Below are 23,500 nucleotides of genomic sequence, written 5' to 3'. Positions count from 1 at the left end.
CCTTTTTATTTTTTTTTTTCTTTTGATTGAAAATAAAAATAAAAGTCGATATTCTTCCATGGAAATTCATTTTATATGAAATAAATGTAAGACAGCATTGATATATATATATATATATATATATATATATATATATATATATATATATAAATTCAAATTTAAATTCAAAAAAAAAAACGAAAACAAAATTAATAACTAAAAGTTTCTTTTCTACCTATGATTTTACCCATTAATTATTTATTCATTAATTAAATTAGGTCATTTTTTTTTTCTTTTAATATCGGAACAATTGATCTAATTATATTACCGTTCTAATTTTATTACTATCCATCGTTAGAGAATCCTGATCTTGTTGTGATGGGATAAGTAGAAAAAAAAAAGAAAAAAAAAAACGGAAAAAGAACAAAACAGAAAGAAAGAAAGAAAGAAAAAAGAAATATACGCAATACTTATATGCAGCCAATTTTCAATTATTATGTTTTCTTTTTTTTTTTTTTTCAATACAAATTGTTACGAGATCTCAGACGTGATCGAACGTCTCCGATCAAGCAAACGAAATAGTCGAATGTAATTTTGATGTCGCGTCATCGACGTGTCGTCATCATCGGCCTCTCCTCTTCCAAACGGTTGCGAATTCGAGGCCGGCACGTTTCCATTGCAAATCAAGAGCTGCCCGTTTACAGAGAGGACGAAAGAAAAAAAAAGAGAGAGAGAGAGAGAGAGAGAGACAGAGACTGAGGTACATAAATGCAGCATGCATAGTCAGGCTTCGCGTACACGCAAAATAAGCACAAAAGCCCGAGAACGAACAACGAAGTGCTCTTCTTCCTGTTTGCCTTTTGTTTCCTCTCTCACTCTTTTCCTCTCTCTCTCTCTCTCTATCTCTCTCTCTCTCTCTCTCTCTCTCTCTCTCTCTGTCTGTCTGTTTGTCTGTCTGTCTGTCTGTTAGTCTCTCAGTCTTACTCTCTCGCTTTTTTTTCCCGTTCCTTTTTTTAGATCAGCGAAATTTTCAAGCGCAACGCATCAATGACGCTACCTATATTTCCTTTTTTCCCCTCTTCGGTAGGTAACCATTAGAATGATTGCAGGACGAAATAAAACTGGGGAAAGAGTTGTTGTTCGCGCGCGTACTCATTCACGAAAAGAAAACAAAAAAATGATGAAAAAAAAAAGAAAAAAACAAAACAAAAAAAGATAAATAAATAAATAAGTAAATAATAAATAAAGAGAGAAATAAATTTAAGAAGGAAATGAAAAAAATAGAAAAATCGAAAAAGAATTCTTGGCGCCAGAGTATCTCGTAAATTTTCTTGCCCTGTTTCTTCCCCTATTAAATTTTAATGCATCCTTCCGTGCCTCGTTCGAGAGAAAAGTCCGACTATTCCTTTGTACAATAATGTTTCTCTTTATTTTTTACGTTCCTCTTATCTCTGTCTTTCTGTTTCTTCTTTTGCTTCTTTTCTTTTTTTTTTCTTTTTTTTTTTTTTTTCCTTATTTTCGATTTTTCTCTACCTTTGCATTCCATCGATTAGCTTGGATATATTAAAAAGAAGAGGGAAGCAGTTAGACTGTCGTAAACCGAAATAAGAGCGATTCCGTGTCTCGCGTGTCACGAATGTTGCGTATTATCGATTTACTTAACCGGAAGGTTAAAATAACTGCGTATCGGTAAAGGGATGCATACGTACATATAAATGTAATCCATATATATATGTATATGTAGAAGACCGTATATATTAAAGTAAATAATTTTTATATACTTACGTATGCGTGTTAAAAGGTTTTAACGTATACTTTAAACTTCGATTTTACGGTAACGTCTTTGAGAAAATGTTTCCCGTTATTTTCTTTCTTCCTTTTTTTTTTTTTTTCTTTTTATCTTTCAACAGCAAAAATATCTCGCAATTCACGAAACTTTTATAGAAAATTTCACGCGAATATGAAAATAATTTTGCGCTAAGCTTGAAAATATTTTGTGACGAAAGAGAGAGAGAGAGAGAGAGAGAGAGAGAGAGAGAGAGAGAGAGGGGGAGAGAGAGGGAGAGGAGAAAAAAGGAAAAAAGAAGAAGAAAAAAATCGTCTCGACATCAAATTTCCATAAGTTCACCGAGGTTTATATTGCGGTGCAAGACCGAGCGCTACCGTAACTCTAACCGTGAATTATCTCGAATGACAAGCCTCCGTCTCACCTCTTAAGCGACGCAAAGTAACACGCGCATTTATATACCTAGGAGAACACGAACTTGACAGGACATCGATCCTCCGACGTGATATTTTCTTATAGAAACGAGCGACTTAACGAGGGCACGCCTCGTATTACTCATCGATTAAAACCAATTGCGTTTATATGGTATATAACATGGGATAAATAGGAGTAAGGGGTATAGAGAGAATGACGAAAAGAAGAGTTACTATTATTAATCAAATTTAACGTTTAAAAATAAATTTTCTTTTGGCATAAGAGACGGGATATATAGATACGTGTTATTAGTAATGTATATAGAAAATATTTATTAAAATATTTATAAAAATAAACGTAACGTCCGTCGTTAGTTATATAAAGTATAAAAAGAAAAGGAAAGAAAAAAAAGAAGAAGAAAGATAAATCAATTAGAAAAAAAAAAAAAAAAAAAAAAAAAAAAAAAGTAATCGTTATCGAGAAGCTTCGTTAATTCAGTATATATACCTATCTAACGGTTAAAATACCGTGCTAAGGAATTTTAATACCTATCCTTGTTCTCGGCATCGAGCGAAACGAGTAAGACGATAACGATGCTTTTCCCGATGCCGGAAGAATCTCTGCTCCCTTTTGTTAATGCGAGCCACTATACTTTGAGAAGGAAAAGAGAGAATGAGAATGAGAGAATGAAAGAGAGAGAGAGAGAGAGAGAGAGAGAGAGAGAGAGAGAGAAAGAGAGAGAGAGACAGAGAGAGAGAGAGACCCTTTAAATTGATTCCTTCTTCTCCTACGTAACATTCTCAGCAAAGTATTTGACATTATCTTCGTGTGTACGCCCGCATCCTTAAGTAACGATACGAATGCAATGGAAAGTCAAGCTAATGGAACGGTCCACGGTACGTAATTTCTGGAAAAAAAAAAAAAAAAAAAAGAAAAAGAGAAAAAAAAAGAAACCTTGAAAAGGAATTACGTGCGCTCAATTAAAATCGATGAGAGAGGGGGAAACGTTTAACGTCGTCGATTGATATTATTTCTCTCCCGTGGTTTGTGAAGTCGCATAAGCTCGGAGTTATTAATCGTCACATGAGATAATTATTAAGCGGAAATATTTTCTTTTTTTTTTTTTTTTCTTTTTCCTTAATCATGCGATAACTATATTATCATCGTTCTCCTTACGAACGAACGTATATTCTGATCGTTAAAAAAAAAAGAAAAGAAAAAAAAAAGAAAAAGAAACTAAAAGAAAAGAAAAGAAAAGAAAGTGGAAAATGAACAAAAAAAAAAAAAAAAAAAAAGAAAGGAAAAGAAAGAATTATTGCTAATTACACGACGCCGAGCTATTAATGATTCTGAGGTATTATATATGACGCAAACTAATTAATATTCGAATAATCGTACGTTAAAATAGAATGTTCGATCATCGCTAAGCGATATATATATATATATATATATATATATATATATATATATACATATATGTATGTATTTATTGGAAAAGAAAATAATCCAATCGAAAGCTATCATCGGCGATATATACCCAGTATATTTAATTTTTCTTTAATCACTTAAGAAATTAACTCTTAACGATGTTACATATATGCATGTAAATATAAAGATAACATCTCAATAGATATATATTCAAGTATATATATATATATATATATATATATATATATACATATACATATATATATATTTCTATGTATCGAACGACTAATGTGACAAGTTTATATATAAGCTAGGATAATTATAATTTCTTCCTTCCTTTTTTTTATCATCCATCCATTCGCTAAAAAAAAAATTCTAGCTTGAACTGATCGTTTTTTCTTCTTCTTTTTTTTCTTATTTCTTTTTTTTTTTTTTTTTGAGATATTTGTGACTCCTCGAGACTACGATGGTTCGTTCGCCAACTCGTTCATGTCACAAATGAGTATGTACTATATATATATATATATATATATATATATGCATGTTTCTTTGGTCGTATTCGTATCGCACGAGCCAAGAGGAGGTCGCGAACTAGTGAATCATTGCTCTCCTTATAACCGTGCAAACAAAAGTGCAAGAAAACTCGTCCCAAACTGGTTCTTCCCTATGTTGTCTCACTAATTTATTTATTTGTTTCGCCTTTTATATTCGAAATGTTACCACGCATAACGTATGGAAATCCTTACGTCATCTTTATCGGTGATCGTTGACTATGATCTATTAAATCAAAGAAATGAAAAAAGAAAGAAAAAAAAAAAGAAGAAAATGAAGCAACAAAATTTATCATAAATATCTACGTATCGCTAAAATTCTATATGCGTATATGTAGACGTACGTGTGTACGACATTCGAACTAAGCTTTCTCCATTGAAATCGAATAACTCGTCACGTATTCGTGAATCATATCTCACAGAATGTTTTTGTGGTCTCGTATATAATCGTGGCAATTGTCATAACATGTTGCGATATTTTTAGCATACGCACGATCATCGTTACATTGTAAATACATTCGACGTGAGTTAAATCGTTCCTTCGAAAGAAATATGCGTAAATGTTTTCTCCTGTAATTTATTTTTTTTCTTTCTTTCTTTCTTTCTTTCTTTCTTTCTTTCTTTCCTTCTTTTTTTTCCTTTTTTCTCCTTTTGCCTTATCCACTTCCTTTTTTTTCTTTTACCTTCTAAATTTACTTTCCATGCAATTGTCTCATTAACAATCACTTTAATTGAGAACGAACGATCCGATAAATGACGACTTTATTTTCGTAAAGTCTTTACGTTGAACACTAGAAGACACTTAGTTTCGTACGAGCCAACACGAGGAGGTTCAGCGAATTGAACGTATTAAGTCAATTAAGGACACGAAATCGAAACGGCGTGCGAGCGGGGTTATCTCGTGCAAATCGACTGGAACGCCGGAACTGTCATTAATTAATTACGAAGTCAACGAGCTAGCACGCGAACGCGAGCTATTATATTCGTCGGTGCATCGTCAATTCGTATTTACGATCAATGCGTCGAAACAATACGAGATCATGACGCAACGCTTAGGTACATAGATAAATATCTCTGCGTATGTATATATATATATCGATGATGTTCGACATGCGATGTTCATTAAAATGTTTGAAACGATAATTTCTAAATAATTAAAGTGACGATTGAATGACAATGTTTCTTAAGGAGTAAATTTCTCAATGTTTCTCTTCTTCTTCTTCATTTTTTTTTTATTTTTATTTTTATTTTTATTTTCCATTTTTTCCTTTTTTTCTTTCCCCTCCCGTATATAATCTCGGAATTATCGTCTTATCGTCATCGTTAAAAAAAAAAGGAATCCTCGCGTCTTCATTCAACGATACTTTTATTGAACATTGTGGGAAATAGAAAAATGAATTGACTCATTTCTAGAAAGATTACGATGAGAAACAAGTAACTGTTTATAAAGAACAACGGAATCTTTGATTCATCATGAAAAACGTTAAGCGGGGTTGAAGGTACTCCGTTTGCGAATACGTTTCTTTCTTTCGTTTCTTTTTTTTTTCTTTTTTTTTTTCTTCTTCTTCTTCTTCTTTTTAAGAACGTTGAGAACTAGACGAATGAAAAGGAACGAACAAAAAGGAAAGGAGAAAGAAAAAAAAAAGAGAAAAAAATAAGAGAAAAAAAGACCGACTGTTGTTTTCATTTCCAACCTCAACCTTGTGTGTTTCTGGTCCTTTGTGTCGTCGTCGTCGTCGTCGTCGTCGTCTTCGTGGTCGTCATCATCGCGAAGCTTACCATAAAATTTATTTTTATCGCGACGGCACCCATGCGCGTTTTTTCCCATTCAAGGGCATACATATATGACGTACGTACGTCGAGGGGGGTGAAAGTCAAATAAATTGTCGCCTATTTTCTTTCAACACCTGAAAGATTCGTCGGTCGGGGTTCCTGATGCGAATGGATGCATCAGCCCCAACTCTAATTAACACCACTAACCAAAGAAAAATCTTTTCACTAAATGACTTCTCTGGTACGTACGTTACATACATATATACATATATATATATATATATATGTATGTATATGTTTATGTAAGTACGTCGTAACACATGCCATGAAAAAGTTACGTGTCACGCAATGACACGATCATTTAAAGTTTCTCTCTCTCTCTCTCTCTCTCTCTCTCTCTCTCTACACGTGAACGTACATCTTTTTCTTCCTCTTTTATTTTCTTTTCTTGTTTTTCTTTTTTTTTATTTTTTATTTTTTTTCTACATTACCTTTCCCCCGAGACACTCCATACACCAATGATTTCGAAAAAGAAGAAACGAAAAGAAAAATTTTCCCCGATAACGTTGTTTTTGCAAAAATCGATAAGCTCAACGTGCTTATCTTCCTCCTCCTCTCTCTCTCTCTCTCTCTCTTACCTTTCCACTAATCGTGTATATCAATTTACGAGCTCGTTAATATTTTCACGAAAACCGCCTCCACTTTTCTCATTAATTTCTTGGCTCGTTAAGCGAGCATCTATAAATCGTGTCACTTACACGAAAGCTACCTAAGTGCCGGTTTAATTAATGAGATTGTACTTTTTAATTCGAGCGTACGTAATTTAAGGAGAGAAACTACATTTCAAATATTCTCTATTACTTTCTCTATTTCTTACTAATAATTTTCTTCCTTTTTTCTTTTCTTTTTTCTTTTTCTTTTTTTTTCTTTTTTTTTCTCTTTTTTATCTATCACTTTACTATCGAACGTTTGTTTCTACAAAGATTTAATATTTGAATGTAGTCATTAGAGACCAGCCACATGAATACGAGGGTATATATGATGGATATGCTCGAGAGAGTTAGCGTGATGTTGCAGGAAATAGAGGAAATACTGAATGTATGTTACACGAGTTAATATCATGGTTATTTCAGTTGAATGTAGCGACGTATGTTTTAATCGGAGTAACCGCTTAATCCTGCCGATTATCCGACGACGTAGAATTTAATGTAAGCTAAGTTATTACTGTGAGGAAAAATGAGAAAATTGAAAGAAGTATAAAAAAAAAAAAAAAAAAAAAAAAAGGAACAAAATAGAAAAAAAGAAAAGAAGGAGAAGAAAAAATAAGAACAGTATTACATTCGTGATGTGACTCGCGTATTTTTTTGTCTTTTTTTTTCTTTTTTTTTTTTTTTTTTTTTTTTTTTTTTGTTAAACTAAACGAACGAATATCTATGTCGAGCGTAAATATGAAAGAAAAAAGAAAAGGAAAAAACAGAAAAAAAAAAAAAAAGAAAAAAAAAGGATATGTTACAAGTATACACAAGGTACACCTATTCACTAGTAAAATAACACGGAGGATTTTATAGATTATTGGTTTTCTCAGTGTTTTTTTTTTTTTTGTTTCTTTTCTTTTTTTCTTTGGTTCAACTTCGTTCTGGTTTTTCTTTTTCCATCGAAAAAAATATATATACGTAGTACATCGATCGTATCGTTATTAAAATAAAATTGCTCGATCGCTTTTTTCTTTACTCTTTTATATTCTTTCTTCTTCTTCTTTTTTTTTATCTCTTTCTCTCTCTCTCTCTTTCTTTCTTTTTTAAGGCTCAAGGACGTCGATAGAGATCTCCAAAGATGGGTGAAACGTGGCCAGTTAACGCACAGTCAATTTTCATCGACCACTGGAAGGTCAACGATTGGCCGATCGGGTTCAGCAGTCAGGCCGCTGTCGTCCTCTGCTTGGCTAATAACTTAATGACGGGAATTCGCCACTTACGTTCTCTTTCTTTTTCTTTTTCTTTTTTCCCTCCTCCTTTCTCTCTCTCTCTCTCTCTCTCTCTCTCTCTATCTCTCTCTCTCTCTGTCTCTCCTACCTCTTTCTCTTCCTCTTTCTTCTCCTACTTCTTCTTCTTCTTCTTCTTCTTCTTCTTCTTCTTCTTCATCTCCTTCTTCATCTTCTTTTCTTCACTTTCGTCCTCTCTTCCTTTGATTGGTCAATAATTTCCGAGTAAAACGATCCACTCGATAAACGGGAAACAATGTTGAAAATTGGATGATCCTTAAGTGGAATATCCATTAACATTTTATCGCATTCGAATAAACTGTTTATGATCAAGAGAATATATATATATATATATACACACATATATATTACTATGCATACAAGTAATGTATACGTACATCTCATTTTTATCAGATTTAAATGTACTCACATTATCCCCGTATATCCGATATTATTGGATCGTTTAAATTCGCATGGAAGATGTTCGTACTGGTAAATTATGTTAATGAGAAAGCGAAATATAATCGCCAATTGATTGTAATACATGTTCGTTCCATGATTTCATATTCTTACGAGACTCTTTCGAATGCATTATTTCAAGGATTTGAAAATAAAGGGTAATCTGGTCTGATCTCCTTCGGAACTTCGAATTGAATGCTTTGCGCATTTCAATGAAGAACTCTATCCACCCTCTTACCCCTCCCCCTTTCTCTCTCTCTCTTTTCTTCTTCTTCTTTCTTTTTTTCCCTTTTCAAAAGAATGCTCGTCGATGTATTCTTTGCCGAGGGTTTTATTTTTCCATAATAACGAGTTATTTGACCATAAGAAATCGCCATTAACGTGGATAATTATTATTTATCGTATTATCGTATATTAACCGAATGCTTTCTATTACGTGAAATATTCACGGCCAGAAACGAATCGTATTTTTTAGTTCCATTAAAGTCAATTTTCATTCAGCGTTCCAATTTATCGTCTTTACGGTTGTTACGGTATCACAACTCTATTCGACTAACTGAAATCAATTAAACGCTCGAATGGTAGTAAGATCGCTTCGATAATTTCTCTCTGTTCAAGTTCATCCAAGCGAAACGTACTCGTACGAAAGAGTTTCGAGTGTTGCTTGTGGTAATGGCGATGGTGGTAAAGGTGATGGTGGTGGTGGTGGTGAGGGTGGCGATGGTGGTGAGGGTGGCGATGGTGGTGACGGTGGTTTCGTGCTTTACTCTCGCATTGCTTTTATCAATCGATTCGAAATGTTGCACGTGCTTTGAATATAGATAACACCTTTTATATATCGTAACTCGCGAAGAAGCAACCGAGTTAATCTCGTTCGAGATTTAATCGAGACTTTCGCGAAACTTTTCCTCTCTCTCTCTCTTTCTCTCTCCCTCTTTTATTTTCTCCAAAAGAGAAGAGGAAAAAAAAAAAAAAAAGAAGAAGAAACAAAACAAATTCTCTTTGTTAAACAAACCGTACCTTTTGATACTCAATTATTTAATCTTAAAATGAACAACTCTATACTAATTACGTCCAATATTATCAAATCATTCGAACCATTCAAACAACTGACTTTACTATCGCGTGTCTTGTAAACTGCCGAGCTAAGTTTTTACGTAATAAAAACCTTCACGTGAACCTTCGCATTTTTTTTTTTCTTTTTTTTATTCCCCACTCGAAATAGAACATTCATTCGTGCAGGTACGATCGCATCGTACACACAATCGCTCGGTCCTTACTAAAGCCTTCATTTCATTTTATCTTATCAACGGACATTGTCCGTGTCGGTGTCGACATTGTCGTCCACGTCGCGATCGTTCGTTTTCCTTTGCCGACGACACCCTTGAGAAGGATCATATCTATATATGATCTTTACGTGATCGGCATCAGTATCGTATTGTTAGATACGTGTTCATTCAAAGTTTCTGCTATTGAAAGAAGAATGGATGTGAGTGTTATATATATATATAAAAAAAAAAAAAAAAAAAATCTTAAAAGTTTTCTTCATCACAAAATTATTCATCACAAAAATTATTTTTCGTACGATTCGTCGTGAAAATCGTATACAATGATGAGTAAAAATTTTTCTAAGAATTTATTTATAGAATATATTCGTTCGTATGACGTTCATTTTTATATGTTAAATAATCAATTGTAATATACAATGGTTGCATATATAAATCAATGTGAATTTACATTTTTGAAAATTTTATGTAATGTCTTTAATTTTGTTCACCATTGTTTATATATATATATATATATATATATATATATATATATATATACTATATATTGATGTTACTAGCGTTGATTTAAATTCATGTCGAAGTTATACATGAAAAGTTTTTAATAAGTACGCTTATAAGTTATAGATCTTGAAGTAACGTAAGATGAATATCAAATGAAACGATTCTTTTTACAGAAACAGACTATCCAGAATGGGACGTCGAAGTTGCAATGGCATGACTATATAATCATTGGTATAGTCCTACTAATCTCTGCCAGCATTGGGATCTATTATCGATTCACAGGCGGTCGACAACAAACTACCGAGGTGTTTACCAGACTAGAAAATTAATTTCAATGTTGAAACGTTCAAAAATCAATAGCTTTCTCTTTCTTTCTCTCTCTCTCACTCTCTCTCTCTCTCTCTTTTTCTTTCTTACTTTTTCAGATTGCTATCAGATATAACTGATAATTCATGTTGAACCACACACCTAGATCGCAATACTTAAGAGAGATCGTCTATGTTCCGCGTTTCTTATCCATAACGATCTTACTCTCGAAAGTATAAATATTAGCAAGTATATAAATTAGCGACTATAGATCGCTAGTAAATTATCGCTTACCGTAGTGTAAGCTATTTCCGAAATACTCGTGGACGCTAATTAACGCTCATACTATCATTACGATCTGATTACGATACGATAAATCTTGTCTTGTAAGAGAGCCCCCATTGAGATAGATATCATCGTTATTTTCTTATAATTTTAAACGTACAATTTTAAACGTAAATACTTTCACATAATTGCGAGTTAATTTACTTAAAAAAGAAAAAAAGAAAAAAGAAAAAGAAAGAAAAAAATAAAGAAAAATCTGTGATCGACAGTATCAATAACGTCGTACTATAGATCCTTATTTCTGATTATTTTTATTATCAAAAAAAAAAAAAAAAAAAGAAAAAAGAGAAAAGAAAAAAATGAAAATAACTCGTCAGGATGATAATAAATCAATCAGGATAAGGGGAGCGTTTACAAAATTAATGTATAAATATCTTATTAATTAAGTTCTTAATCATATATATATATATATATATATATATATATATATATATCATCAAATCGATAAAGCAATAGTTCATTTTATATATATACTATGCTAAGTAATTTATCAACGTATAGGAATACTTCTCAGCCGATCGATCCATGAAGATTTTGCCATTGGGGATAGCCATGACAGTTTCCTTCATATCCGCGATTACGATCCTTGGAATCAGCGCGGAAATCTACGTCCATGGCACGATGTTCACCGTACTTTCCCTTGGCTTCATTGTTGGAGCGCCTATCGCCATGTACTGCTACCTACCAGTCTTCTTCGAGTTGAAAGTCATAAGCGTCTTCGAGGTAATTGACGACGGCATTGAACGATCGTACGATCGATCGTTCGATCGATCGATCGATCGTACGACCGATCGTTCGATCGTTCGTTTCTTAGGATCATCATTTCGTCGAACCTATACGGTAGTTCTTGTTACATGAGCGTCCTAAAAGCCTAAAGTTTTTTTGATCCTCATTTAAGATAACTCATCAGTATGTTAAAAATCCATTACTTAAAGTCACTTAAGAATTAGATTATATTCTCTCTTATTCTTAACGAAGATAAAAATTAAAAAATTTCTTTACTTTTTCTCCTTCTTTTTTCTTTTTTTTCTTTTTTCTTTTTTCTTTTTTTTTCTCTCTCTCTCTTGCAATCTACCAGTATATAGAGAGAAGATTTGGAATAAAGATTCGTTTATTGGCCAGCATCGCAAACTTCTGCCATATGACTTTACACACGGGAATCGTTCTTTACGCTCCCTCAATAGCCCTAGAGGCAACCACCGGCTTGTCCAGTACCTTAAGTATCATCTTAATCGGCATAATCTGTACGTTCTATTCAACGATTGGTGGGATGAAGGCTGTCTTAATAAGTGACGTTTTCCAAGGCCTACTTATGTTCCTATCGACATTGTGCATTGTTGGGATCGGTTCCAGTATCCTACCAAATGGAATTTATGATGTTTGGGATAGAGCTATGAGAGGTGATCGTATAAATTTGAACGTGTAAGTTACATTGATTTTGATTTATAATTATTTATTTACTTGTTAATTTATTGATCCTCATTGATCTTATCGATTTTAATTAATTAAAAAAACAAAACAAAAATTATCGTTCATTGAACAGGTTCACTTTGGATCTTACTATACGTCATACATGGTGGGGTCTATTATTTGGCGGAACTTGCATGTTTCTTACACTTTTTGCCGTTGGTCAGGTCCAGGTCCAACGTCTTTTGACTGTCAAGTACGAGACTAAAATTATTAATCGTTTTGATTCATAACAAATGCTAAATTAATTACTTTCATAATATGATACGTCGATAACGGCCAAGATAGATAAATAGAGAGAGAGAGAGAGAGAGAGAGAGAGAGAGAGAGAGAGAGAGAGAGAGAAAGAGAGAGATGATTCAGATAATATCTAAAAAAAATCCCTACGGCACCGGCAAGCAATTAGTACCAACGTCACAATATTCTGATATCGCAAACATATTTGACCCCCTATCAAAAGGTCTTAGCAATGATAGATCGCAAGTAAGACATCGTCGTTTCATTGGATTTCAAACGAGATAAACACCGGTTTTTCCATTTTCACGATGTCAGTTTTATAAATACAACTGTTGATTTACTATACCAAATTATTCCCCGTCTCGGAGGAATGCTTCCAACGAATACTTCCGCAATTTGCTTCGGTTATGAGTATTTTCTCTCTGATAGAACGTTTGTAAGATACGATTCTTATAACGAGTGAGATTAATTTAATCTAATATATGCAAATGCATATATTCGATTATGTCGAAAAAAAAAGGAAAAAAAAAAAAGAAAAAAAAAATAAAAATTCTCATTGTACTTATAAGATAGATTTCGAAGATCAATGTTTGATTAATATTATTTCATGATTTTTAGAAACTTGAGAGCTTCCCAGATGGCCCTAATATTGAGTGCTATAATAATGTTTACCCTGATAATGACTACAATCTTCGCAGGCCTCGTTATGTATGCTGTTTACATGGATTGCGATCCAATGAAGTCTGGAAAAATATCATCGACCGATAAACTCATGCCATATTTTGTAATTGACAAATTGTCTTATATACCTGGCTTCACGGGGCTCTTCATTTCCGGAGTCTTCAGTGCAAGCTTAAGCACGATCTCGGCAATGTTGAATTCACTTGCCGCACTTGCCATCGAGGATTATATAAAACCGATTTATTCGAAAATTGGTGCTACATTTCCAAAAGAAAAAGCAACACTTTTGGGTAAACTACTTGCCGTTTTAAATGGAATAGTCTGTATCTCTATCGCCCTGATAGCTGGAAAACTCGGTAGCTTAATCGAGGCGGTGATTGGATTGATAGGAATAATTGGTGGTCCTTTATTGGGTATCTTCACATTTGGAATGTTTTTCGAAAGTGCCAATGAAATTGGTGCAATCGTTGGAATGATTTTCACTGTGATTACGTTAGGTTTTATATCTTACGGTTCGAAAGTGACTATAACGACATTGCCAATGTCCATTGATGGTTGTGAGAATGGAACGTTACTGATGTTGAATGAGACAATTGGATTAAACTCGACGATCAGGTATGCCAATTATTAAATATTCTTTTTATTTCTTTTTTTTTTGGTTTTCTTTATCGTTCCCACGTTAAAATATCTCATTGACAAATATAATTTAATTTAAATTTTAATTTAATTGAAAAATTATACTGACGAATTACTGATAAATAATTTTAACTATAACGTTACGTTAATTAACGTTAAAGATACTTAAGATTATTCACAAACTTATTACATGGAAGAATTAACTTCCTGATTTCTTTTCTATCTTCTGTGAACTAACTCTCTCTCCCTCTTCCTCTCCCTCTCTCTCTCTCTTTCTCTCTCTCTCTCTCTCTCTCTCTCTATTTATCTCATGTATACATATATATTATTCATATATAACATATGCTTCCGGTAATAATTCAAGCGTATAATATAACGACGAGTATAAAGTTTATATTAGATTATGCCGATCTAAATATATTAATTTGCTTTCTCCTGATTAATGAGAGATCTTAATCGTAATCCAAAAAAAAATCTCGTTTCCTTTATTTTTCAGTAACAATTCGGACGTTCCATATATAAATCGAATATCGTATTCTTGGTATCCAGTGATTGGAATGTTATTAACAATTATCGTGGGATATTTGACCAGTTTAATAACAAACAATTGTATTGGCAATACACGTGATTGTATTGATCCTAATCTCTTTACACCGTTTATTGCGGCTAGGATCAAAAAGAGACGTCAAAATGAACAAAGGGTGACATCCAGTCAGATGTTCGTTTTAGAACCGAGTTATAGAAAATAAAATGGAATTAATTTAAATAAAGTGACACGTTATTACTTACATATGTATAAACGAATTAGAAGTATTGTGTTCATAAATTATAAATAATATCGATGTCAATTTGTAAATACCGATTAAGGTCATCGTAATTGTTAAATTTCCGAAGTGAGATTTTCTCTCACGAAGGAGAAAAGAACATGAAAAAAAAGGGAGAAAAAAGAAAGAAAAAAAAAAAAGAGAGAAAAAGAACAAAGGAAGGAAGAAAAAGAAATAAACAAAAAGAAAAGTTAAAAAATAATTACGTCTACGTTGAAAATCTCTCGGTTGAATAGTCTCGAACGTTGAGTTACGTTCGGAACAATGAAATCAGATTAATTTGTCGCCTGGTCGACTCGGTCGTTTGGTAGGTCGTTTGGTAGGTCGGCCGGTCGTTCTCCGTTTTACATGATTACGTCGACGCATATCCTTTTCCGCCAATCGTTCCTCATTAAAGTGCAAACACGAAGCCAAGAAGTCAAGTGTGTTAAAAGTAAATCTAGTACTTACAAATTATTAAAGGAGCTTCTAATTATATTTTAAGTCCGTTCCCTTTCTTTTACGAGTCCAATTTTCAAGATAATCACTTTAACTCTTTAACCATTGCAACGGTAATTGTTTAACGAGTGCTCGTTGAATAAACTTTTATGTATATGCGTATGTAAATATATGTAAGACGATTAGTCCATTTTTATGAATGTACGAAGAATTGTTAACTAAGTGAGGAACACCCGACTCGTAAAAATGAAAATGACAATGACTATGACGACCCTTAAAAAAAAAAAAGGGAGCAGTGTGAGAACGTCGTCCAATAATATCCGGTACAACATTTTAGGGGAATCCCTTTTTAGTTTCTATCATTAAAATGATTAAAACTTTTTCTCCTTTTTTTATATTCCTCCCTCCCCCTCCCCCTCCCTCCCATCCTTCCCTCCTTCTCTCTCTTTCTCTCTCAGATTTTCGAAGGAAAAAAACTAACAATGTCTAAATGACAAATTCTAACGATCTATGACAAAGAGAGAGAAAGAGAGAGAGAAAGAGAAAGATACACACACACAGAGAGAGAGAGAGAGAGAGAGAGAGAGAGGGAGAGAGATAGTTTTCGAAGTCTTCATTATCATTTCGCTTTCATAAAAATTCTAATTGCAACATCAAAGAAGAATATCTTTTGTCCTATGCATTCGTTGAATTGAGAAAATCGCGACAGTTTGGAGTCGTCTGGAATTCCTGAAAGGGCTCTAATTGTTCGTGGCCGGCTGCTCGCGCGCGTGCGGTTTAGAAAGATAAAGAGAGAAAGAAAAAAAAGAGAGAGAGAGAGAGAGAGAGAGAGAAAGAGATTTTCTTTTCTTCCGAGAGAAATGGAGTGGTTTTCAAACACGAACGTGAACAGTCTTCTGCGGCTGGGTGACGCGGATATCCGTGCGCACAATGAGAGGGTCTATCTTCTCTCCCTTCAACGATACGGGATCTATGCGATGTGTACACATTTCTATGTAGGTACTATGTATACATATATATATATATATATATATACACGTGTACATGTGTATGTGTATGTGTGGTGTGTGTGTGTGAGAGAAAGAGAGAGAGAGAGAGAGAGAGAAAAGGAAAGAGAAAGGAATTGCATGCATCTAAAGGGGGCTATGTGTGGAGGAGGGGAGGGAAGTAGAAGAGAAGGATGAACGTAAATTCCTCATGAATGGTACGTTGACCAGGAGCGTAGTCTTCCTGACGTCTCGATTTCCTACTACTAGCCACTGTTTACGTTCATCTTTACACGTTAAACTACGATTTATCAATAGCAATAATTGAAATGTTAAATTAAATATAATCGATCGGCGATTAATCGTCAAAATTATTGAATATGATTGATCCTCGGTTCAAAAGTACCCGTATAATTTTTATTTCTACGTCAATTAATCATTTTCACGAGATGTTTCGTTTGCTTCCTTTTTTTTTCTTTTTTTTTTTTTCTTTTTTTGGACGGGAGGGGGGGGAGAGGTGAGAAAAAGGAAGATCCAATTTTATTTCTCTCCCTCTTTCTATCTCTTCTCGATTTTAAATAAAAAGTTCCGAGTAGACGCGCGTAAGCTTCGCATAGTGAAATAATTTTCAGATGTTATTACGATTAGAACGTATCGGAGAGATAGTTCGATAAATTTTTGAAATGTCTGATTTAAGGAATTTCCAATATCAAATTCGAAGATCCTTTCATTCGATCGAGTATTTATAAAATTTCGATATTATCTTCTTCGATATTTTCTTTTCTTTTCTTTTTTTTTCTTTTCTTTTTTTTTTTTTTTTTTTTTATTAATTTAATTTTCCATTCGTTCGTTCCATGATCCTTATCCTATTATGTTTTTTTTTTCTTTTTTCCTAAAGAAACGTTTCGAAATCCTCTGTCACAAGAGAAGTCCGGTAAGCGAGTAGTGTCTTCCGCGTGATTGCGCCCACCGTGTGCCAACGAACAAAAGATCTGTCCGATCGAGTTCGATACGTTCGACGCCTAGCGTTAGCCGACAAAGTACACTGGAACAAATGTGTTCTCGAAGAATAAACGGTGCTGGCTGGCTGACTGGCCAATAAGATCGTAGCAGATGGTGGCTATCAGCTGGAACGAAGTTAGGTCCAAAGAATCGATTACCATCGATACGTTTGAACGTCGAGATCAATTTCGGATAGTATTTCGAAGTAGTACAAAGGAATAACCATTGATCACGAAGTTATGATCATAATATTTATTTTATATATATATATATATATATATATATATATATATATATATATATGATTAAATTAGATTTGGATTCAGATTGATTTTTTAATAACTCTTTATTAACAATTTGTTATTGTATTATATATTTCGAGAAAAAAAAATAAACAAAAAAAATATACGTATATATTTATTATATATATATATATATATATAGTATATTTATATATATATATATATAAATATATTATATATTTATATATATATATTATGTATATATATATATATATATATATATATATATATAGTATATTTGTTTAAAACATTACGACATCATACGTTATTATGATTCATAAATTTTCTTGTATATATCTTTATACGATTTAATCGATGATCAATATAGATATAATAAATATATCAACGGTGAGAAGTACCGACGCCTTTAAAGAAGGCCAATGATTGGTTGAGATGTTATGTACGTATATAGTTACTCAGAGTGCTTACCGTTACCCTTGATAAAGGTCTCAAGAGAGATCGTCGTTTTTGCATAATAAAAGTCGATCGAGTAGACTCATAAAACGCGTTAAGTAAATACGATTTCACGAACGTTTATCTTCGAGTTGGTCACGAACGAATTTATTCTCGGGACGTTCGATGGGAGAATTCACTGTGGTATATTTTTTTTTTTTAACGAGCTTGCAGAAAGAAAGAGAGACAGAAAGAGAAATCGATAAGGATCTCACTATTGAGCTTACGTACGAGTCGATTCTCGATCACTACTCTTTCCTGTAGTCATCGTTTCGCATGGCTCCTTCGTAAATCCATGTTGTCCGTACCGTTAATTCCGCAAGGTAAGATCTTAAGGAATCCCATGATCATTTCTTATTTCTTCATGATTTTATGCGTTTATTGTCGCAAAAATTATAATACAATCCTAATAATTATTCTTTAAAATCGTGAAAATATTTATCATTCAATTACGTATACACATATTCGTAAATATACTTTTTTTTTTCATTCTTTTTATATTTTTAACTTTTGAAATAAAAGTATACTATGATAATCGAAATATAAATAAATTGTACATGTGAAATCAGTTTAAACATAACGAAGAATAGATAATTATTATATTCAATATTTTTATCCTTTTAGATTTAAAAATCGATAATATGGAGTTACTCGTTTATCTTTTTTTTTTTTTTTTTTTTTTCAAGATTTAACATCTCGAAAGTATTACGGATATAATTTAATTTTAATATCGTGAAAAAATATTTGCCATTTGATCATATATCATAATACATCCTTAATACATGTGCATCTACATGTACTTACTTTCTATTTTTTTCTTTATCTTTTATCTTTCTCTACGAGAATAAAAATAATTTTCGATGGATCGTCAAAAAATCAATAATATTTCTTTTGTATATATATATATATATATGTGTGTGTGTGTGTGTATGTGTGTATATATCTAGAGCGAATATATTTGAAAGATTTAGATAAGTAATATTCGTTTATACAGTCGGTTGATTCACTGGTTAAATCGTACAAAATAAGGATGCGGGCAAACATCTCGAATCACGCGGAGTAAGAGAAAAGGAGGAGAGGAATGCCGCGTATCTTCTCGCGGGCAACGTAAGTGTAAGTTCAATCGTTCGTTTTGTTTCGAACAAGGTGCTGCCGCGTCTGTATAAGATCCCATGGATCTGACGTAAGATGGATATCGTATTTCCTATAATGCATAGCCGGCAGTATCATAAATTCCGCAGAGTTCTCTCCGCGCACGAATCCGCCTTTTGCCATAGGTTATCATCAAAAGACTTAAAAGGGATAGCTCCTGTCTTATCCAAAAAGTCAATGAAAAAATATTTCTCTTTTTGAATTTAACTTTCTTTCTTGCGGCCATTATATTTCTTCATTTATTTATTTATTTATTTATTTATTTATTTTTCTTTTCAACGACTTCAAATCTACGTGTAATAATGAAAGGCAAGAGAAGTGTTTTTTATTTTTTATTTTCTTTCTATTTTTTTTTTCTTTTCTTTCTGATTTCTCTCTCTCTCTCTCTCTCTCTCTCTCTCTTTTTTCTGAACGAATTTCAATGCATTTAAAAAGTTTCGATAATCATAACGAATCATATAGAATTTAATTCATCGAAATGTATTTTTTCATTTGTGACCACGTGAAACGTACGATCTTGAAACGTACAACGATATAAGATAAAGGGAGAAAATTTTTTTGTTTTTTTTTCTTTTTTTGTTTTCTTTCCTTTAACGCATTCTATTATATAGTTAAAAATAATTCGAGGATAGTAACAAAATTGAATTTATTTCATTTCAATTTAAGATGAAAACGTTAATGAAATTAAATGTTACTAGCTGGGGACTAACATATACGTTTGAAGGAGGGTTCGGACATTTGCATAGATTTCCTCTTTGGCTCTGAAAACTTTGGTCCAATGTAAACATTCGGGCATTCGTCTACCGCAACATAAACACGCTACGCGTTCCGTTCGTGTGCCGTCTGGATCGATGAATGAGTGAGTCTCTCTCGTTCACGTAGATAAAGAGAGAGAGAAAGAGAGAGAGAGAGAGAGAGAGAGAGAGAGAGAGAGAGAGAGAGAGAGAAGGAAGAGAGAAAGGAGAGAAGGAGAGAGAGAGAGGAAGAGAGAGAGTTGTCCGCGAAGCTTGGAAATTCGTCCTGGACAAGTGCCAGACGGATTTAACTCATGCAAATTCATGCGACGTGCGCGTGCTTATGAGAAAGAGGAAGAGAAATAGGAGGACGGTGTAGTAGAAGGGAATGATAGAGAAAGAAAAAATAATAGTAGAAAAAGAAAGGAAAGAGATAGAGGGTGACAGAGATAGAGATAGAGAGAGAGAGAGAGAGAGAGAGAGAAAAGTCGCATTATTCGCACCGATAATCAAGATTGTACGAGTCGTTGAGGTCTGCAAGGAAAAAGAATCAAAAAGAAAAAAAAAAAAGAAAAAAAGAAAGAAAGGAAGAAAGAAAAAAAAGAAAGAAAAGAAAAAGAGAAAAAAATAGAGAGAAAGAGAGATAGATAGATCGATAGAGAGGGAGCATATATGAAACTCGAAGAGGGAAAAGAGTAGGACCGTGATTTCAATTTTAAATTCGACTCGATGAGGAAGAAGAGGATGAGGATGAGGAAGAGTAGTAGTAGGAGGAGAGAGAGAGAGAGAAAGAGAGAGAGAGAGAGAGAGAGAAAGAGAGAGAGAGAGAGAGAAAGAGAGAGAAAGAGAGGAATAGAAATAGTAGGGAGAACGCTTCAAAAGTTCGAACGGCCATTGTGAACCAAGCTCATACGTATGTGCATGCCTATCGGGCCAACTGGTCATGGAGAGAAACCTCTTCGTGGTGGTTCTTCGAGGTATTACCACTGGAATCCAGCCACGAATCGGGAGGAATCGGAATGCAACGAGGAGCACTGGGAAACGACGTTGCTCGCTCGGAAAATCGTATCCGTGTATCGGCGAAAACCCTTCTCTCTCTCTCTCACCCTCCCTCTATCTCACACACTCTCTCTCTCTCTCTCTCTCTCTCTCTCTTTCTGTTTCTCATTCTTTTTCTCTTTCTCTCTTTCTCTTTCTCTCAATGTTCTTTATCTGCTTGTTGTATCCTTTGGGACACCACCATAATGAAACCATTGTGATTGTATATATACATAAATACATGTATAGTACTCGTCGAACGCTATTGAATTTGAAGAAAATAGCTTGGGTATATATATATATATATATATATGTATATATATATATGATGTATATATGTATGTACCTAAATAAGTAAGTATATAAAACGATCGGAGTAAGTTTGATTTTCTATCGGTCGGTTGGTCGATCGATCGATCGTTAAACAAATTTCTGGTTTAATTAGGACGAAGTTTCGTTTAGTTTGAACTTCGTCCATAGTTTTTCCTCGATAAAACTTTTCAATGAACTTAACTATTAATCTGCATAATAATAATAGTAATAATAATAGTAATAATAGTATTAGTAATAATAATAATAATGATGACAATAATAATAATAATAATAATAATAATAATAATAATAATAATAATAACAATAATAATAATAATAATAAAAGCATTTTACGAGGATGTCTCAAGAGATTAACTTTTTTTTAGAAAAGAGTTTCATCAAAGTTTTTATCTGCCATCATATTTTAAATAGATTCGTTCGTTTTATAGGCCAGTAGAATCTCTCTCTCTCTCTCTCTCTCTCTCTCTGTCTATCTTTTTTTTTTCGTTTCTGTCTCGTGAAAAGGAAAATGAGGGGAATGTTAAAAGTAACATTTCCATAGAGATCTCAATTTCTTTCGTCCGTTCTCTGTAATCTGTTCCTTGCACGCGTGCAAAAGCGATGCACGCGAAGTTACGTAATCGCCTCGAAGACTCTCGTGTCTGAGGCTCTCTCTCTCTCTCTCTCTCTCTCTCTCTCTCTCTCTTTCTCTCTCTCTCTCTTTCTTTATCTCTACTTCGTCTTCTCGTCTCTTCTCGGTCGGTTATCTTTTTGTCGATGCAAGAATCAGAACACGAATTACGTGGAATTAAAGTCGGAACTAATTATCACCCGTGATCAGATAGAAACATAGAAAAAGAGAGAGAGAGAGAGAGAGAGAGAGAGAGAAACCTGTTTGCTACGTTACCGTCCTTGCGATCGAAAGACTTTAGTAAGTAGAAGTTAAAAGCGGATAAGAACATTGAAGTCGTCTCGCACTTTAACGTTTACAGAAGTAATCTCTTTTATCACGATTCTATTCCCCAATTAAAAAACGCCCATAACATTTAAGATATTAAATTCTTATTCCAAGAAACATTAAAATCACGAACTCATGCGAGCATTTCTTCATCTTTTTCTTTCTTTTTCTTTTTCTGATCTTTTTTTTTTTTCTTTTCTTAACCTTTTTTTTTGTTTCTTTTTTTTCCTTTTTTTCTTTCTTTTTTCCTCATATATCTCTGCTCGATGCGCTATCAAATGGAACGAACGAATATTTTTCTGAAATGTTTCGAAAGAACTTGATCATGTAAATTATGTGTTTACCCGAGACAGTGAGAATTACAGAAAGAGAGAGAGAGAGAGAGAGAGAGAGAGAGAGAGAGAGAGAGAGAGAGAGATGAACGTATATTTCAAAAAGGAGGGAACAATTCTTCGATTCATATCGCCCACGATCGCCATGGAATCCAAGAATTGCGAGCCGAGTCGTCCACGTATTTCGCATTCCACTCGTACTTCTTTGTTCTCTCCATTTTCTTTTTCTCTTTCTCTCTTTTTCTTACCATTCTTTCTCTTTCTTACCATTCTTTCCTTCTCTCTTTCTTTCCTTCTCAATCTTTTTCTGTTAAATTTCCGTTCGCGTCACTAGACATCGTGTCATCATGGCAAAAACTTTCTTGTTTTTCCTCCTTCGATCTTCTATATACATATATATATATATATATATATATACTATGTATGAATATGTGTATATGTATGTAAGGTGTACTATGTTTTCTCGAGAGATGAATGCGATAATATGTTTACTTACTTCGATATCGCAAAATATTTTTCTCCTTCTCGTTCTCTCCTTCATTCTTCTCTCTTTTTTCCCCTCTTTTTTTTTGTCTTCCATTTTCTTTTTTCTTTTTTTTGTTTTTTCTTTCTTCTTCTTTTTTCAATAATCGCCCGCACCGTTGAAGTTCGATCTTTCACATTCACTTCGGTTCGGTCGAAGAGATAAATCTCCATGTAGTTAATTTATATCGTTATCTCGATGACTCCGTTTTTAGAAAAGAATTCTCATCATCAATGGCAGCCTTTAACCTCGCCAGGGATGCTCATAATAACGTATTACTCTTAGACACTCTTTTAAATTTCATCGCGTTAAATAGATATTAGATACATACATACATATATATATATATATTTTTTTTTTCTTATATATATATATATATCTATATACATATGTAAAAGAAAGTAGTAGTTCATTGACCTGTATTACGTAATTTCGAGAGAACATGCCAAGATTAAAAGGTGATTCTTAAGAATTCCGCTTTGAGAGCATCGATGACGCACACATTGGGATGAGCCCGTTTCTTGGCTAGCGATGGGTCTCGTCGTCGAGAGGATTAATCGTTTGAATTTCGTGCTTAGTGTTACGACGACTCTGGGCTACCGAGTAAAATCCG

At 33.4% G+C, this 23,500-nt stretch overlaps 2 protein-coding genes across 10 annotated transcripts in view; one reads left to right on the top strand and one right to left on the bottom strand.

The window, feature by feature from the left end:
• The window catches only part of by (focal adhesion protein tensin), a 172,506-nt gene that overhangs the window by 129,797 nt on the left and 19,209 nt on the right, over positions 1-23,500 (bottom strand). The window lies entirely within an intron of this gene.
• LOC118446100 (putative sodium-dependent multivitamin transporter) lies at positions 9,581-15,450 on the top strand. The gene is made up of 7 exons (XM_035876374.2): positions 9,581-9,860; positions 10,335-10,466; positions 11,314-11,535; positions 11,891-12,234; positions 12,356-12,475; positions 13,135-13,812; positions 14,330-15,450. Exons 1-7 carry the CDS (start codon positions 9,855-9,857, stop codon positions 14,580-14,582), a joined length of 1,755 nt encoding a protein of 584 aa, XP_035732267.1. The 5' UTR covers positions 9,581-9,854; the 3' UTR covers positions 14,583-15,450.

Source organism: Vespa mandarinia, chromosome 1 (genome assembly GCF_050613455.1).
Source record: "Vespa mandarinia isolate Hongniang chromosome 1, ASM5061345v1, whole genome shotgun sequence".
Lineage (NCBI taxonomy): Eukaryota > Metazoa > Arthropoda > Insecta > Hymenoptera > Vespidae > Vespa > Vespa mandarinia.
Note: the sequence above shows the minus strand (reverse complement) of the source record. Positions and strands in the feature narration are given on the sequence as shown.

What these genes read in the sequence shown, in the direction of transcription:
- LOC118446100 (XM_035876374.2), top strand. An exon ending in GTCGACAACAAACTACCGAG is followed by an intron (nt 10,467 to 11,313) that starts GTGTTTACCAGA and finishes ATCAACGTATAG; the next exon opens with GAATACTTCTCAGCCGATCG. An exon ending in GGATTAAACTCGACGATCAG is followed by an intron (nt 13,813 to 14,329) that starts GTATGCCAATTA and finishes TTTATTTTTCAG; the next exon opens with TAACAATTCGGACGTTCCAT.